The 19,333-nt window shown below is 42.9% G+C and overlaps 1 protein-coding gene across 1 annotated transcript in view; it reads left to right on the forward strand.

The window, feature by feature from the left end:
- The window catches only part of BOD1L1 (biorientation of chromosomes in cell division 1 like 1), a 56,835-nt gene extending 50,281 nt beyond the window's left edge, over positions 1-6,554 (forward strand). The window contains exons 26-27 of the mRNA XM_073342484.2: positions 3,845-3,988; positions 5,244-6,554. Of these exons, the coding sequence (XP_073198585.2) occupies positions 3,845-3,988; positions 5,244-5,352 (253 nt within the window). The 3' untranslated portion in view covers positions 5,353-6,554. The remainder of the gene's footprint in view (positions 1-3,844; positions 3,989-5,243) is intronic.
- The last annotated feature ends 12,779 nt before the right edge of the window (positions 6,555-19,333 follow it).

Consider the following 19,333-nt stretch of genomic DNA (forward strand, 5'->3'; position numbering starts at 1 on the left):
AAGGTTGCCTCTATTCTACACAACCTATGTCACCATTGCTATGCCAGCATCGCCCCCAGCATAGACACAGCCTACACTGACTGTTTTTTCTGTTGCTGTAGTAACATCGCCTCCCCAAACACCATTAGTTATGTTAACAGATGCACTCTTCCATCCACATAGTTGCATGTACACTGGCAATTCACACTCTGACCAATGTAGCTATGCCAATATAATTTTTCCATGTAGACCAAGCACAAAGCAATGGCTTTCTTTGCAATTGAACTCTTAGTATTTTGTGCCATCCTCCACTCACTCTGGAAGTTGACATGCTTTTCACTTCTCACAGGAATGAAACTGGCAGGGAGAATGATGGGAGTGGTAAAGCATGTTTACCAGTAACTGGAACAAAGATGATGTTGGGTTGCATGTATTAAGAGCTGAGATTTTAATATTTTAAAGTTTATCTTTTCAGCTACAACACTTAAAGTTGTGTGTGCGTGGTGTGGGGACTTATCCCTTATAAATATTGTACCTCATGTCATCATAACGTAAGCTCTGGTATCATCTCTAGCCCTTGCAGATGTCCTGAAGTTGACATTAGTTTAGTCCTCTCAAATTTTCATGGTATCTAGTGACCTTTTGCTTAATGAAGTCAGAGACTCTGAATCACAGTGCCTGGCTTTTTTCTGTCATGTGCTGTCATATTACTCAATGGTAGTCAAGTTAAGAAAATGCAATAGAGGAGAGAATATTAGTTCCTATCAGATATAACTACTATCTAAAAACTACATGTTCAACCACCATAAGATGTAAAGCCCTACCCCTTCTAGAGGAGAGCAGCTAGACATGTGCTGATTCACATGCATAATGGCTGCATCCCATCTGTTTGTTACATCTTGGATTTCTGATAAGGAATTGGTTCTAGCAATGAGTGAGCTGTTGCCTTTTGGACTGGCACCCATGCAGTATGTGTCCCTGAGATGTTTAGTGGTCATAGAAGGATCTGTTCTTGCCAACATTAGGGTGCTGCAGTTAATAAGTTCATAGATCTAAAATCCCCTTTTATCCTTGTGTAATAATGTAGTGTATAGGTATACTGATAAACATGGCTCATCTAAAAGCTTTAATTCACCCTTAAAAAAGTGAATCATGAAGTGAAAAAAGGACATCATGGAGGTGACAAGAAGAATTTACCTGAGTCAGCAAATTTCTGCAAGGACCATGCTATGGATGTTGAACTTGATGGCTACTATAGTGGTCATAATACCACACACACCCCAGTGTATTCTTAAACTAGCTGCTTCCAAGATACTGTGTGTTGTGGCAGTGCAAAGAAAATTTTCAGTATGGAAAGGCCTGCCAAACTACTCCAATCCAAATTGTAGTAACCCTGTTCTTGGGATAAGGAGTCCAAATAAAGGGAATGGTACTTGGTCTCTCCAGAAGTCCAACTTTATATAAAAGTCCTGCAGATGCGGTCATGTCCAAAATTGGAGTATTCCAAAAGGTAGTTCTGATTCAAGCAGACAATTACAGTCTATTATTACATCAGCAAACTCGGATGGACAGTCTCTCTTCTCAAGAATCAAGAAGACCTGAAGATTCCTAAAAGACACTTATTTGTATCAGGCATGTAAGAACTAATTCCAGGCCCTTCTTCATAGCCCTCCTGATAGGGATTTCTCCCAAGTTTGGAGCCAAGAGAATCTGGGTGATCTAGCAGGCAAACAAGAGGCCTCTAACTCCGTTCCATGCCATTTTTCTTTTGTATTTTCTTTTGTACTTCGAGAACATGAGAAGAAAAGGAGACAGCACCACAATTGTCAACTGCCATTTCTCTTCTAAGAATTATAGGAAAAAATGAGGACACAGCACCAATCTGCAGTGCTAAAGCAAGAAGTTTTCATTCTAGTGACCCCTTGAGATTAGAGAGAAATCTTATTTCTTGATGCCAAAAGTTAAATGGTACCAAGAGTACTGCCCGAGAGACCAACCTCAGTCTCTGTCAGTGCTGATGGATGATCTGGTGCATTCTAGGGGCTGTTCTCAGTGCAGTGAAACAAAAGTTCATTTCTAGTCTTTCTTATGTTGATGCTGAGCATAGGATTCCCATGGAACCATAGAATCAGATGTCAGGATCTTCTGAGTTAGTCAAGCCCAATCTTGGTTCCATTTTCAGTGACAATGTACTTTGACACCACCATCTTCATTGGGATTCTAGTAATCACTATCTTGGCTTCATTTCTGAGGACATCTAATTTTTACCTTTAGGGGACTCAACTGGTGCTCAGACCACACCTTTAACAGCGGTATTCTCTGGCCCTCAAGATCTTGTATGCAGAACAAAAGAACAGTCATACAATTGTTTGTCTGTGAATCCCCCAAGAGGAGTTATCTATACTGCCAACATCAACACACCCAAGACCAGATACTTGCTTGTAACTAAGATTCTTCAGGTGTTTGCTCGTGTCCATTCCACATTAGGTGTGTGCACACTGTGTCCACCATTGCCAGAGATTTTCCCTCAGTGGTATCCATTGGGCCAGCTCCAGTGCCTTCTGGAGCCACGTACTCATGCACTGGTATAAGGGGCACCGCCGGCCACTCATCTTCTCAGTTTTCCTTCTTACCGCCCATGACATTGCTGGAACTATCTCTCTTGCTTCAGCAAGGCTTCTTCCCTGGGGATTTTGATCTCTGATTCCTAGTTGTTGTTTTAAACATAGCTTTAGTGTATATAGAAATTGTAGTTTAGAGGTAGTGTAAATAGCGTAGCTAGGGACTAACTATCATCGAGGGGCTTTGTTCGTCCTATTGGCGGGGTATGTCCCAGTCCCCAGGCTTCAAACCTTGTGCCTCCTGCAGCAAACCTATGCCCATGAGCGACCCACACTCAAGTTCTTTGAAGTGCTTGGGAGAAACTCACATGGGGGAAAAGTGCCTGATTTGTCAGAACTTTAGACCCCGCACTAAAAAGGACAGAGAAATAAGACTCAAGGTTATCCTAATGGAAGCTACTCTCAGACCAGCCTCAGAGCAAAGCTGCTCCGATTCTGCACAGAGTACTTCGGCTTCTATGCGAAGCGCTCTGCTGGCACTGTGCTCTTCCCCACACCGTTCACCATCTCCCAGTGCAAAGGAAGAAGCACAAAAAGCAGCGCACTGACAGCGGGTGCTCGCCAGTGCAGAAAAAGGACAAGCATGGGGAAGGCAGCACAGTGCGACCTGCGCCATGGTCACCGAAGGAGAACTCTTCGTCTGAGTTGGAAGGGGAACCCCATGTACAGCCTAAGGGCTTGTCTACACTACCCGCCGGATCGGCGGGCAGTGATTGATCCAGCAGGGATTGATTTATCGCGTCTAGTATAGACGCAGTAAATAGACCACTGAGCGCTCTCCCAGACTCCGGTACTGCATCAGAACGAGCAGCACAAGCAGAGTCGACAGGAGAGCGTAAGCTGCTGACTTACCGCAGTGAAGACACCGCAATAAGTAGATATAAATATATTGACTTCAGCTACTCTGTTCAAGTAGCTGAAGTTGCATATCTTAGATTGACGCCCACGGGGTAGTGTAGACAAGCCCTAAGAGTCACCCCCCCCATACCCTGTGCATAATTTAATATTAAAGATAAGCACAACAAGAATAAAGGACAAATCTCAATTCTGGATTTCTTAAGATGTATTCTTCTTTACTCCCAAACTTGCAGATGTCATTTTGCATTGACAGTATTGAGCCACTTGTGGCAAATGCCATATAGTTTAATTTCCTGTACTTATTACATATGCATGCTGAATATGATTTGATTATTTTGCTGTATTCATTCATCATTTTTATAGAAAGTTTTCTGTTAACGTTTCAGAAAGCAGCCAAGCAAACCAACCACCCGTGCTGCTTCTAAAGGAAACAGCCCAAGTCCAGTTTCTCCTAAAAAACAGCAAAATTCAGCAGCGAAAAAGAGGTCGCCTAGTGAAGCAAAAGTTAGCAAGTCTCCTCCATTGGCACAGTAAGTATGAAAATGGAGGCATCTTTTACTGTTTGTTTTGGATGTCATTAAATGGATCCTTTTTTCTGCATCTTTAATTTACTACAGCACTGAACTGCAAAGCAAAAAGAAAAGTGGTTTTTGCCTTTCTCTGATATCCCAAAACTGTTTCAAAGGACTCTTCCCCATTTTTTTTCCTGTGTATTCTTTTACATTTGAAATATCAGGTCTTTACTTCCCATTCTGTGCTGGAGGATCTTGGAAAGTACTTGAGAGCCTGAGCAACAGTGTCACACAAGGCTTTAATCTGAGCTGCAATTCTTTCTGGAATGGAGAAGATGCTGGGGCCAGGACAACTGCAATTTAGGTTTCAGTAGCATGTGACGTAATCAGGTTCTCCAAAGATATTCCCTCTTTCTGTCTGACGAACTTAGAAAGGGAGCCTTTGAGATTCCTAATATTTCAAGTTTTAAAAAATAGCACTGGAAGGGGAGGGAAGGAAAGCATTTTTTCCCTTTTTAAGTTTGAGGCTATCTCTGTGTATGATACGGGAGCAATAAAGGGCACAAATAATTATTTACCTCTACAGAAACCCGCTACGGTATTGTTTACCTCTACAGTATTCCTCCATCCAATGTGTGGCATTGGGAGCACGTACGCTGCTTAAATAACTTGCAGCAATAGTGGCAAGCACATATTGGATACTGACAGTTAGAGGCTGCATTTCAGTTTATATTAAGTACTTTGTGATGGCCAGTAGTTCAGACTGTGGTCATGTGTGGTTAGGGCTAGGGCATGATTGGCCTACACGTGCATGCACAAAGGGGAGTGGGTAAGGTGCCTTCCCATTATGCCCTTTTCTGCACAAGAGACACGAGTCAGTTGCTGTTCTTTTACTGTCTTGAGTGAAGGAACTTGAACCCTGCTTATGTCCTCCTGGGGCACAAGCCACGCCCGCCCCCGCCCCCCCCAAACAATGGGGAAGAGGTGGTGGAACCATGTCCCTTTCTATCTTCTCTGCAGCAGCCAGTAGAACTGGCTGGCTATTGAGGGTGAGTATATGTAGCATCCTTCTAAGGTCTGGTGAAGTGGGGTATACTCCCCCTACATGCTGTGCAACTGAGGGAGGTGGTGTACACTGGGGAATTGAGACAGTATCTCCTGGCATTTCCCCTTGGGATGGAGGAATGTGACTCTAAGTGTGCCTAAAACCCCTTTGAAAATATAAACTATTATAAAAATTCTAAGCATAATTAATAATTGTTACAACTTCTAGGTTAAAGATGCAGGCTAGCAAGCGTAAAAGGGAAGCCAGCCCACCAGCGGTACGCAGAAAAGGGCAGCCTAAAGTGGACGAAACGCCATTAAAGAAAACAAAGCGATAATTGTTACCATCTGATAATATTCATGGAAAAGTTGAAAGAAAAGAGAGTGGTCTCTGCTTCTGTGTTTTTGTTTTGTTGTGTAAAAGCAAAGGGATTTGCATGTGCTCGTTTCTGAGCTCTAAGTTAATAGATGCAGAACTTAAGTTACATTTTAAACAATTTTATAAACTATTGTTTATACAGAATATTATACAGATTAAAAAAATAAGTTTACTTTGTATCTGAAAGGAAAACAAAGTAATTACAGATTTTAACACTGACTCAGAAAGTTGGGATTTCCCAATGTGACATGCTAATGCAGATGCTTCCACTCCACCAGGCACCAAGGGCCTACTAATATTCTTTGTATATAAACTTGTAAAAATAGGTTGTATTTTACTCTGTGTATGAATCTAATCAATGATGAACACTTTATTTATTGTATGGAGGGGACTGGTCTGTAAACTTTAGTATATACCTTAGGTTTTATTAATGATTATTTTAAATTCTATGCAGCCATCAGTAGGAGTCTTTTTTTCAGGGCTGTCTAAAACCCGAAGTTCTCTGAAATATGCTCAGACAATTGGTAAAGTATTCTCTCGCATGTATTAAAGTAGATTAGCATAATAAAGGGGACTCTCTCTCTCTTTTCTGTTCACATTCATAACTATGTATAAAATAGGGAGTGTCATCTTTCCAGATTAACTTTCCATCTCTGAATTTTTGTACCAACCTCAAAGTAGTCAATAGTACTAGCTTAGGTTTACTCAGACCATTTCAGCCAAAGCTACTCTGAAGTACAACGAACTGCTATGTTTTATTTCACAACTTAACTGTTCTTTCAGTGTTTGTCTTTCAATGAGGAGGGACCCATAGAAGTGATATTTAACTTCAAATAACTATGGAGCTTCAGCATTTTATGTTACATTTTATACACAGGTATTAAAAAAGTAGAACTTGGTATTATTGCCAGAATCTTTTTTTAATGTATATTAATACTCCCGTAAGAGCAAATGTTCAAGTTAAGTTTTACAGTTAAGCTTTTCTTAAGATCAAATTTGTCTCTTGCAATGATATGATGAGTTGCCAAATAATCTGAGATTATTTTAAAATGTTTTGTTCATATTCTTGTTTTATAATTAAAATTAGCATTCTGTTTTGTTTTTTTACTCGTTATTGTAAGGCGCATATTTGTCAGATATTCTACTTGATTTCTTACTGAGATTTTATATATAAATTATAAAATGTTTCCCAAAACCTGAGTTGCAATATTTGTTATACCTTTAAATTCCTTACTTGTGTCACTGTATTTGTTTGTATTGTATTTACAATTGACTTGGATGGACTTACTCACATGAGTAATGGTTTGCATAATCAGTCCCTTTTTATAAAGCCCCTGTATCACGCCATCTAGGTATCATAGATTTACTACAAAAATAATTTGGACAGCTCATTAAGTGAATCCATGTCCTGAAATTAAAGAACTCCTCCAGTGAACTGATTATGTTATTCAGACTTCCCAAATATCCTTAAACTTTTTAAGGTCTGTCTTAGGCCCCAGTTCAGCAAAGCATCGAAGCACATGCTTAAGTTGTACTGAAGCCAATGAGACTTAAACACCTGTTGAAAGTTAAGCACATGCTTGAGTGCTTTGCTGACTAGAGATTGATTCACTGACTGCAGAATGAGGGCCATAGTGCCTTAAAGACTGATGCAGTGATGCTCTGGCACAGTAACAGAGGAAGCAAGCTCCAAAGGCAAGAGTACCCTCTGCCAGCTCTGGCAAGACAAATTCCTAGTGGGGCTGAAGGGAATTTGCTGTGGAAGATCGTAATACCAATAAAAAGCTTCTAAATTCATACTTGGAACCCCTAATTGCCCTCAGTTTAGAACATTCAGGCCTTGTCTCCATTAGCAGTTTTAACAATCCCTACATTCCAAAGGGTTGTCAATAAAAGATCACTTGAAGCTGCCATTTCAACAATCCCACGTGAACTGGCGGAGCAGCAGCTGGTGAAACCTGCTGTCTCTGTATAGCAGGATCCGACACGGGAGGAAGCAGCATAGATCACGTAGGTGATGCACAAAGCATCTAGAACGAAGTTCGTCGCTGCCACTGCAGTGTCTGAAAAAGCAGAACCTCCTCAGTTGCCGCTTTTCATGCCAGCAGCTTCTCCGGTAAGAACATATTTTCTTAGTGTGTGGGTTATTTTAAATAGCCCGTGAGATCCACGCCCATATGAAGATGTACACTTAATCCCATGTGGTGTGTGTTCAGAATTTTGTTTGACCAGTCTGAATGCCCCCATGCTCTCCTGACTTCCCTCAGAATTTCCCATAAACGTAATAAGAAGCTAGCCCGGAAGGCAAATGCCTCAAGCATCTAAGCTGGTCATGACTGTATCAACAAGTGCCCACTTGGGTGTGGGTGTCCACATAAAGACTTGTACTTTTCAGACCACTAATACTTCAATAAGCTTTACACTCTTGCTACATTGATCTCCATCACTGAGGTCTGCATTAAGAAAAGACAACTTTACTCCCAAGCCATCTCATCTGTCCTTTGTTTCTGGAAGCAAACTGCTGGGCTCTCTACTTTCTCCGGACCACTTCATTAGTCACAGTCTTGAGTCCAGGACATATTGTATGGCGTGTTGTCTTCCTTCCAACACATGGCTTCGGCTGCATTGACTTCAGTGGAGTAATACCCACTTATACCAGCAGGAGTGAATTTGGCTGGTAGCTTTTAATTCTCTTCCTATCAGAGAGTATGTCTCCACTTTGGGTTTTTTCAATGCACATGTCTTTAAGTGAACAGACTGGGTCAGACAATGGTCCATCTATCCTATCTTTTGGCAGTGGCTGGTGCCAGATGCTTCAGTGGGAGTGAACGGAGGAGGGCTATTTATTGATCCATCCCGTCATCCAATCCTAGCTTCTAGCAGTCAGAGGTTTAAGTATGGGGTTACATCCCTGACATCTTGGCTAATAGTCATTGATGGAGCTCTCCTCCATGAACTTTATCTAATTCTTTTTTGAACCAAGTTGCCAAGAGTATAATTTTATATAATTTTTAAGAGTATATAATGATTTTATAGACTATATAATGATATATAATTTTTATAAGTATATAATTTTTAAGAGTATATAATGATTTTATAGACTATCTTCTCTCTTAAATCTTCCTTTCCAAGCTGAACGGTCCCAGTCTTTTTAATCTCTCCTCATATGGAAGCTCTTCCACACCCCTAATCATTTTTGTTGTCCTCTGCACCTTTTCCAATTCTGATATCTCTTTTGAAATGGGACAAACAGAACTGCTTAGTAGTCAAGGTGTGGGCATGCCATGGATTTATACAGTACATTGTGATATTTCGTCATCTTATCTATCCCTTTGCTAATGGTTCCTAACACTGTTAGCTTTTTTGACTGCTGCTACACATTGAGCAGATGTTTTCAGAGAACTATCCAGGAGGACTCCAAGATCTTTCTGGAGCGGTAACAGCTAATTTAGACCATTTTCTGTGTATAATTGGGATAATGTTTTCCAGTGCGCATTACTTTGCATTAATCAAGATTGAATTTTATCTGACATTTTGTTGCTCAGTTGCCCAGTTTTGAGCCATCCCTTTGTAACTTTTTGCAGTCTGCTTTGGCCTTAACTATCGTGAGCATTTTATATTATCTGCAAACTTTTTCATAAGTGATCTGGAAAAAGTGGTAAATGTTGAACAGTACAGGTGCCAGTACAGATCCTTGGGGAACCTCGCTATTTACCTCTCTCCATTGTGAAAGCTGACTATTCCTATCCTTTGTTTCCTGTCTTTTAACCAGCTACTGATCCATGAGAGAACCTTCCCTCTTATCCCATGTCTCCTTACTTTGCTTAAGAGCCTTTGGTGAGGGGCCTTGTCAAAGGCTTTCTGAAAATCTAAGTGCATCATTATCCCTTGACTCTCCCTTGTGCACAATTGTTGGCTTTCCTGAAGCATTCTAATTAGGGCTGTCAAGTGATTAAAAAAATGAATTGCACTGTTAATAGTAGAATACCATTTATTTAAATATTTTTTGATTTCTACATTTTCAAATACATTGATTTCAATTACAACTCAGAATACAAAGTCTACAGTGCTCACTTTATATTTGTTTGATTACAAATATTTGCACTGTAAAAAAAATAGTATTTTCAATTCACCTAATAGAAGTACTGTAATGCAATCTCTTTAGCATGAAAGTTGAACTTACAAATGTCAAATTTATGTACCAAAAAATAACTGCATTCAAAACCAAAACAATGTAAGACTTTAGAGCAGGGGTGGGCAAACTACAGCCCGCAAGCTAGGGATTGCCCCCTGTGGTGCCACAGGCCCCACGCTGCTCTCAGAAGCAGCCGGCACCATGTCCCTGGGGCCCAGGGGGCAGAGGGCTCCATGCGTTGCCCTCGCCTCCAGGCACCACGTGCCCCTCCTAGCTCCTATTGCCCGGGAACAGGGAACTGCAGCCAATGGGAGTTTCAGGGGAGGTACCTGGAGGTGTGGCAAGGGAAGCGCACAGAGCCCTGTCTCCTCCCCACCCCAGGGGCCATGCACCCCAACTCCCTGCCCTAAGCCCCCTGCCACACCTTGCACCCCTCCTGCACCCCAACTCCCTGCCCTGAGCTTCTTCCTGCAGTCCACACCTCAACCCCCTTCCCTAAGCCCCCTCATGCACCCCTCCTCTGCGCCCATCCCTTGCCCTGAGCCTGTTCCTGCACACCGCACCCCACCCACCTGCCCTGGCCCTGCATACAGTTTCCCCACCCAGATGTGGCCCTTGGCCCAAAAAGTTTGCCCACCCCTGCTTTAGAGCCTACAAGTCCACTCAGTCCTACTTCAGCCAATCGCTCAGACAAACAAGCCCAGTTATATTTGCAGGAGAAAATGCTGCCCGTTTCTTGTTTACAATGGCACCTGAAAGTGAGAACGGGCATTCGCATGGCACTGTTGTAACCAGCATCACAAGATATTTACATGCCAGATGAGCTAGATTCATATGTCTTCATGCTTCAACCACCCTTCCAGAGGACATGCATCCGTGCTGATGACTGGTTCTGCTCAATAACAATCCAAAGCAGCGTGGACCGATGCATGTTCATTTTCATCATCTAAGTCAGATACCACCAGCCGAAGGTTGATTTTCTTTTTGGTGGTTCGGGTTCTGTAGTTTCCTCATCAGAGTTTTGCTCTTTTCAGATTTTGGAAGGCACTTCAGATTCTTAAACCTTGGGGTGAGTGCTGTAGCTATTTTTAGAAATCTCACATTGGTACCTTCATTGCATTTTGTCAAATCTGTAGTGAGTGTTCGTAAATCAAATGTGCTGGGTCATCATCCAAGACTGGTATAACATGAAAGATATGGCAGAATGTGGGTAAAATGGAGCAGGGGACATACAATTCTCCCCCAAGGAGTTTAGTCACAAATTTAATTATTACTTTTTTCACAATCATCATCACCATGGAAGCATGTATCTGGAATGGTAGCTGAAACATGAAGGGGTATATGAATGTTTACCATATCTAGCACATAAATACCTTGCAACGCCGGCTAGAAAAGTGCCATGCAAACGCCTGTTCTCACTTTCAGGTAACATTGTAAACAAGAATCAGGCGGCAGCATCTCCCATAAATGTAAACAAATGTGTTTTAGCAATTGGCTGAACAAGAAGTAGGACTGAGTGGACTTGTAAGCTCTGAAGTTTTACATTGTTTTGTTTTTGAGTGCAGTTATGTAACAAAAAAAATCTACATTTGTAAGGTACACTTTCACAATAAAGAGATTGCACTACAGTACTTGTATGAGGTGAATTGAAAAATACTATTTGTTGTATTTATCATTTTTACAATGCAAATATTTGTAATAAAGAAAGTAAGCACTGTACACTTTGTATTCTGTGTTGTAATAGAAATCAATATATTTGAAAATGTAGAAAAACATCCAAAAATATTTAATACATTTCAGTTGGTATTCTATTGTTTAACAGTGTGATTAATTATGATTGATTTTTTTTTTCGTTAATTGCATGAGTTAACTGTGATTAATCATCAACCCTAATTCTAATAGACTGGTGAGGCAAGATTTCCCTTTACAAAAGCCTTGTTGATTCCTCCCCATCATATCTGATAATGTGATGATTCTGTTCTGTAGCTTCAACATAGACATAGTTTGACTGCTGTATTAGGGGGCACATGTTGAAACCGGTTTCACTGGCTCTCCCCCCACCTGGAGTGGTACCTGGACTGCTGGTGCCTGGGGGTGTGGGGGGAGAGGGAGGACGGGCAGGCTTAACAGGGGAGCCCCTGCTGCTCCTGCAGTGACCTGAGCATGGGAGTTGTGGCACTCTGGCGCCTCCTGGTGCTGCTATGGCAGCCTTCCTGCTGGAGCTCGCCACTATCCCCTGCCCCCATTGAGCTCCCAGCTGTTTCCTGCCCCTATCCCCTTCTCTTCCCCTGCCATATCCCATCCCCTACCCCCCCACCCCACCTATTTCCACCATTTCCTGCCCCTCTTTCCCTGCCCCCCCCCATGGGCATTCACCATTGTACAGGAAACAGGACGGTGGCCATGCAGGGCGCCAGTAGACGGTGACAACAACAGGCACTAGGACCTGGTGGGAGGTGCCATCCAGCTGCAGAGGCCACCATCAGCAGGAGAAGCAGCCCTGTCCTGACAGGGACCGAATGAGACGGAAATGTGCTGGGGGGGAGGCGCAGGATGGAAAGGACAGAGCCCTCCGACAGGCCCAGCAGAGCAGCTCAGCACTAGCAGAAATCAGGGGTGGACATTGACCTGTGACCCCAAGTGCATCCTGCCATACCTTTCCTCTGTTTGGGGGCAGGGGGAACAATGCCCCACTGCACCTATGAGCTGCACCCATGAGCTTCAACCAATTGCCCAGTACTGAAATTAGATCCTGTAATTGCCAGGATCACCTTTGGAATTTTTTTTAAAAATTGGTGTCACATTGGCTCTCCACCAGCCATCTCATAGAGAGGCTGATTTAAGCAATAGATTACATACTACACACAGTAGTTCTACAATTGCATATTTGAGTTCCTTCAGAACTCTTGGGTGAATACCGTCTGGTCCTGGTGACTTCTTATGGTTTAATTTAGAGGTTTTGGAACAAAGTGCCTCTATTGACATCTCAATCTGGGACAGTTCCTCAGATTTGTCCCCTAAAAAGAATGGCTCAGGTTTGGGAATCTCCCTCAATCCTCTGCAGTGTGAATACTAATGCAAAGAATTCATTTAGCTTCTCTGCAACAGCCTTTTCTTCCTTGAGTGCTCCTGTAGCACCTTGATCATTCAGTGGCCTCACTGACTGTTTGGCAGGCTTCCTGCTTCTGATGGACTTAAAAAAAATTGCTGTTTAGTTTGTGTTTCTTCTGCTAATTGCTCTTCACATTCTTTTTTGGCCAGAGCCTAATTATACTTTTACACTTGACTTACCAGAATTTATGTTCCTTTATATTTTCCTCAGCAGGATTTAGCTTCCAGTTTTTAAAAGATGTCTTTTTTGTCTTTAACTGCGTCTTTTACTCTGTTAGGCCATGGTGGCATTTTTTCTTTGGTGGTCTTATTGCTTTTTTAAATTATTATTTGGGGTATGCATGGTGTTTTTAAAACATTTCCATGCAGTTTGCAGCATTTCATTCTTGTGACTGTTCCTTTTTATTTCCATTTAACTACCCTCTTCATTTTTGTGTAGTTCTGCTTTTGGAAGTTCGATGCTACCGCGATGGGTTTACGTGGTATTTTCCCCCCTACACGGGTGTTAAATGTAATTACATTGTGATTGCTATTATCGAACGGCTCTGCTATATTCACCCCTTGGACCAAATCCTGGGCTCCACTTCAGACTTAATCAAGAATTGCCTCTCCCCTTGTGGGTTCCAGGACTAGCTGTTGCAAGAAGCAGTCATTAATGGTGTCTAGAAATTTTATTTCTGCATCCCATCCTGAGGTGACATGTAATCACAGTAAGCGCTTCTGCAGCTTCCATACTTCTGCTCTGTGCATCCATTCTAAGCTCTCCACAAATTTCTTTAGCATTGTTTTAGGGGGTGGACTTACTTTAATTGATTCTACACAGGCTACGGAGGCATTTCAGACAACTGCTGTAATGACAACCCCTCAGGCCTGTTTACAGTTCTTCAGCTATTCTGGCAGCTTGTACTTTAAATTCACAGGAAACATCCCTAGCAGCTAGCCTGAGTTTCTGCAGCTCCTTGAAGTCCTAGTGCTTGCCTCCTCTGAGGAGTCCTAGGGTGGCCTTGTACCATCTGTTCACTTGACACTCCATCCACTCCTATAACATTCTGATTTTTTTCCCCCAGTTCTAGCCACACACAGATTCACCCTTGAAACAACTTAACTAAAGGAGGAGATGGATTTCCCATCACTTTAAGTCTTTAAATCAAAATTAGGGGTAACATTTTCAAAAGCTTTTAAGTGATTTTGGAGCCTAAGTCACTTTTTAAAAAGTGATTTAGACACTTAGGAGCCAATGAGTCTTGGCTTTAGAAAAATTTACCTTAGTTGGCTTTCTAAAAGATAAGCTCTAGCTCAGTTCACATTGGCAACCCTTGATTAGGGGGTCAAATATTTTGTGATCCCCTTACAGTTACCCTTCAAGGTCAAGAATTTTCTGTCAGCATCTCAAAACACCCACACATTATATAGACTTTTATCCTTGTTACTGTAAATGTAAGAGTAAGGATGGGGGCAGGGGTTCAGGGAGCAAGATTTCCTTTGCTTTACATTGTAATACACATTTTAAACAGCTCATAACCTACCAGTTGAGTAACATTGCTCTAGCTCCATCAGAGGTTATAGGCTTGATGCAGGAATTACTGGGTGAAATAATCTCTGATCTCCTGCATAGCTCCTATGTTATGCAGGAGATCAGACATCATCATCATAATGGTCCTTACCGGCCTGAACAGAATTTTAGATTTTTAAACATCTAGCAAATCCCAGTCCCTGCCCAAGGAGCTTACAATCTACAAGACAAGCTATAATAGGCAGATATGACAAACAAATGCCCAAGTGGGGATTGGGAGAGACAGAATAACAAAAACAATAGATAGGTAGATAGGATGTATTCTTAGCCAGTCTGGGGCAGGGATTGTAACTCACCCCCAGGCTTGCTATCATCAGATTGCATGCATATGCACTTTCTGTGATTACACATGCAGTTGTCATCCTCCAAATTTGGCTCTTCCAGGTGAGCTGAAATACTTCATTTTAAAAAAATACATAAAAAAATCTGTTAGAGAGCCCAAATCTCCAACCTGTGTAACCCTTCTGCCAGGTACAGTCGACAGCAGTATTTAGGGGTTCCTCTTAGCAGTACAAAGCAGCACCAGCGCCAGCCAACACCACCCTGGGCACCTCTAAGAGACAGTACTTCCCCACTCACAAGCACCAAGGCTGTGTATTACCAAAGGGAAAGGAGCCAGCATGAATTTGGGAAAACACCACCAGCACGATTCAAAGTCATGGAACCGTCAGCAAACACCCAATCCACAGAAAACTGGGCCATGTCCTTTGCCTCAGTTTCCCACTTTGCAGTGTGAAAGTCCAGTGAACAAATAGCCCTTTGACACACCACTTCCCTTTCCCGCACCCCACTCGCAGCTGGTTGGCCTTGGTCAGCGTCAGACCCAGAGTTTAGAGGTGTGTTCCGAGGGGTTCACACCCCACCCTGAAAAGGGGCAGGGAGCAACAAGCAACGAGGCTCCCCTGCTGCCACTATCTCTGCTGCCACTATCTCTGCTGCCCCTGGCCTCTTGCTGGTGCTGTTATCTCGGTCGCCACTGGCTGCCCAGTGCCACCTTTGCTGCTTCTGCAATACTGTGTTCTGAGGTTCCTCCATTTAGTCCAGCTATCAGTGATTTCACTGGGTAGTGGAACTTCTCTGACGCTCCCTCTTCACTGTAACACTGTCCCCACACCACGTCGAACCCTTAGCTCACAGACCTGCTCATCAGCGAATTTAGCTCGAGTAATCACGGAAAGGAAACAAGGGGGCTCAGTTAAGTCTCATCAGTTCTATCTTTAAACACAGGAAAGGGAAGGGTTAAATAGTAGTTCTTCAGACACACTCCACAGCTTCTGAAAGAAACATCTCCGCCCACCTTACTTTCACCAGGATTTGGCTTCCCTACCCCCAGCTCAGCAAGTGCAATTCCATTTAGGGTGACCCCCTCAATCAGGGCATGGCAAGTACAATTCTGCTCCCCTTTACTCGTACAATAAGGATAACAAATTTCATTACCCCTGCCCTCAGTACTAAAGAGGATTATAACCCAAACCCAGCCAAAACTGAACATTTTGGAAAGGCAGTTCCGTCCGCTGGACACCTGGGCAGAGCAGGTGGGCCCCTGCAAATACTGTCTGCTCCTCTTTCCCCCAGTTCATCACTAGAAGTCAGGGGAGAGCGCATTCAGAGCTGCTTACACATACATAACAAGTCAATACATTTTTCAATAGGGCACTGTATGGCTTTTTACCAGCCTTGAGTCAGGTTCAGAGCTGTGTGCTCCCCTTGTAAAAGCTGATGACATCACTAGAGTCCTGAGGGGCTGGGGCTTCTAATACACTAAGGAACAGCATTTATACATGACTCCAGCTAAACCAAGTCCAAAGTGCGGTTCTTACCTGGTACAGCCCAGCCGTAGGAATGGCGGCCAAACTGAATTAGAACCACATTTTAAGACGTTTTAACACTTGTTTTTAACATAATTTGGCCCCTTCCACATTGGCTGGCCACACCATGGGAGGAACTGGTTTAGCTTGTACCATAGTAAATTCAATTTCTAAAAACACTGTGCAGGCCAGCTTATCACAGCGAGGGCTCATCATCAATCAGTGCGTGGAGCTGCAGCCCTCCTCTTGCTTCAGGTGTTAGGGATCTAATCAAGCATAGCAGGGGAATGGCAAATGTATTGCTTTTACTGCCAGTTGAGTAATGTAACTCTTTAATAATGGTTCAGTGCTGAAAGACCAGCATCTATTTTTCTAGATTTTTATTGTGACGGTCACATACATTATGCAATAATTTCTCTTTAAATGTCAAAGTTTATTAAAGTGAATGAAGAAGAAGAAATACAGGAAAGGGAAAATGGGTAACAATCACAGTCATAATAATCTGTCACCATTTCTAGTGAATAAACTTAAAGATGTCAAAATCAAGTACTTGTTTCTTGTTCAAAGCCCAAAGCAAGCAGAGATCTGGAATGTGGTTTTCTTTTGAGACAATGATAGTCTCACTCTATTCTTTTAATATAAATAAAAGCTGAGAATTGCTTTATAACGGGTTTAACTCTATTCTGCAAGGATTCCTCAGACTAAGGAAACAGGTAATGTAAGGCCATCTTTTAAAAAAAAAAATCCATTGAACTAGTGATAAAAATTCTTTCAACTGAATTTGAACTTAGCACTCTCTTCTGCCCCAAGTCTTGTATACGTATGAAACACACTTTACTAAGGCTGAATCAAAGTAAAGCGAGGATCTTGCATTCCTGGATACTGTGGAGAAGAGCCAGTGTTGCAATGGAGAGGCAAGGACCTACAGAGAAAGCAGAAGAGAGGGGCCTCTGAGGGTGGTCCAGCAGTGGTGGCTCACCACAACCATTAGGGCCTAGATAAGGGATTTGTAAACACTACCACTTCATGCTTTTTAATCTGGTAGGCCCGGTTGCCTCCCTGTTTGGCCTGCCTCATGCACTTTTTCCTGCTTCTTGTGCTTCAATTTATTGTGGTCTTCTAGGGTTGTCTAAGATCCCATTCCATAATATTTAACTTGGTAGCACACTACAGAAAAATTCATATACAAGGGGAAACAGAGGAAAGCCAGGGCCAGTCCTCATCCCCACAAATCCTCAGTTCCTGTGCCTGCTAGACCCACTGATCGCCAGCATTGGCCCCCCAGATAGATTTGTAGAAATAAGTTATATTGGCAATGGGTGCCCTGACAGCCAGGATATAGACCCACCGGTCAATGGGATCTGTGGTTAATCTACCACTGTTTGGATGTGTTCTGAAATGTAAAGGGACTCAGGCACTGACTCCATGGGTGCTCCGGGGCTGGAGCACTCACGGGGAAAAATTTGTGGGTGCTCTGCACCCACCGGCAGCGAACGTGGCATGCTCAGGGGAGGAGGCAGGGAAGAGGCGGGGCTGGGGCGGGGATTTGTTGAAGGAGTCGGAATAGGGGCAGGGAAGGGGCAGAGACTTTGGGAAAGGGCTTGGAATGGGAGCGGGGCCTCATGGAAGGAGTGGAGTGAGGACGGGGCTGGGGGCAGAAGGGGGTTGAGCACCCAGGGGAAAAAGAGGGGAAGTCGGCGCCTATGAAGGGACTCCAGAGAATTTCTCTGTAGTCCTGGAGACCAGTTTGAAGCTGATCTTGGCAGCCCTGCTCAAGACAGCTGGAATCCCTGACATGGTAGGAAGTGAAGGCATCAAGGACTGGTTGAACTGGAGATGTGAATCTTCCCGGGCACTAAGTGAAGTGGATTGAAATAGTCAAATAAAAATGTTACATTCCAATCCAGAGCAATTAAACTGGAAGTTACAGGCTGGGTGGTTTAAGCAGTGTTCTTTAATGCTTGCTCTTATGCTGAAGTGAAGGACAACGATTATTTGAAAAGAGACTGATGTTACTTACCTTACAGGAAGAGTTTATGAAGGTTCCAAACTGATCCAACTGTATGTGTGTGTGTGCACAAGCCTGGATCCTTTAACCACAAATGTCCAGTGGGACTTCATCTGTGCCCTGCACCTCCTTGTATCCCCTAAAGCAAGAGTATAAAGCACAGAGCCACACTAATCACCACTCAGTTCCTTCACTAGTGCAGAAAATCCAGGAAAGGACTCCATGTAGGTGAGGAAGGAAGGCTGGTCTGGGAGCCAGGTGGACAAAGGCATTTCGCAGACCTCCAGTTACTATGAAGTAAGTAGCCTCTCTTTCTCCTTTGAGAACTTGTTTGCCTATACTCTGCATTAACTCCTCATTGGTAACAGAACACTGGACATTTCATGTTCACATTGGTAGCAAACAAGTCTGATGAAGGAACTCCCCATTTTAGGAATACTTGCATAAGAATGTAACACAAGAATGGTCATACTGGGATGGGCCAATGGTCCAGCTAGCCCAGTATCCTGTCTTAGACAGCAGCCAGTGCCAGATGCTTCACAGAAAATGAAGAGAACAGGGCAATTTCAAGTGATCCATCCCCAGTTGTCCAGTCTCAGCTTCTGGCAATTGGAGGTTTAGGGAGACCCAGAGCTTGGGGGTTGCATTTATGATCATCTTGACTAATAGCCATTGAGGAACCTATCCTCCATGAACTTATCTAATTTTTTTTAAACACAGTTATCTTTTGGACTTCACAACATCTCCTGGCAATAAGTTCCACAGGTTAACTGTGCATTGTGTGAAAAAATACTTCCTTATGTTTGGTTTAAACCTCCTGCCTAGTAATTTCATCAGGTGACCCCTGGTTCTTGTGATGTGTAAAAGATTAAATAGCACTTCCCTGTTCACTTTCTCCACACCAGTCATGATTTTATAGACCTCTACCATGTCCCCACTCTTAGTTGTCTCTTTTCTAAGATGACCAGTCCCAGTCTTTTTAATCTCTCCTTGTAAGGAAGCTGTTCCATACCCTTCATCATTTTTGTTGCCCTTCTCTGCACGTTTTCAATTCTAATATATCTTTTTTGAGATGAGGTGACCAGAACTGCACACCGTATTCAAGGCATGGGTATACCATGGATTTATACAGTGGCATTATATTTTCTGTCTTCTTATCTCTTTCCTAATGGTTCCTACCATTCTGTAAGCTTTTTTGACTGCCACTGTACTGCCACTGAGTGGATGTTTTCAGAGCATTATCCATGACAGCTCCAAGATCTCTTGCTCTAGCTAATTTAAATCCTATCATTTTGTATGTACAGT

Source organism: Lepidochelys kempii, chromosome 4 (genome assembly GCF_965140285.1).
Source record: "Lepidochelys kempii isolate rLepKem1 chromosome 4, rLepKem1.hap1, whole genome shotgun sequence".
NCBI lineage: Eukaryota > Metazoa > Chordata > Testudines > Cheloniidae > Lepidochelys > Lepidochelys kempii.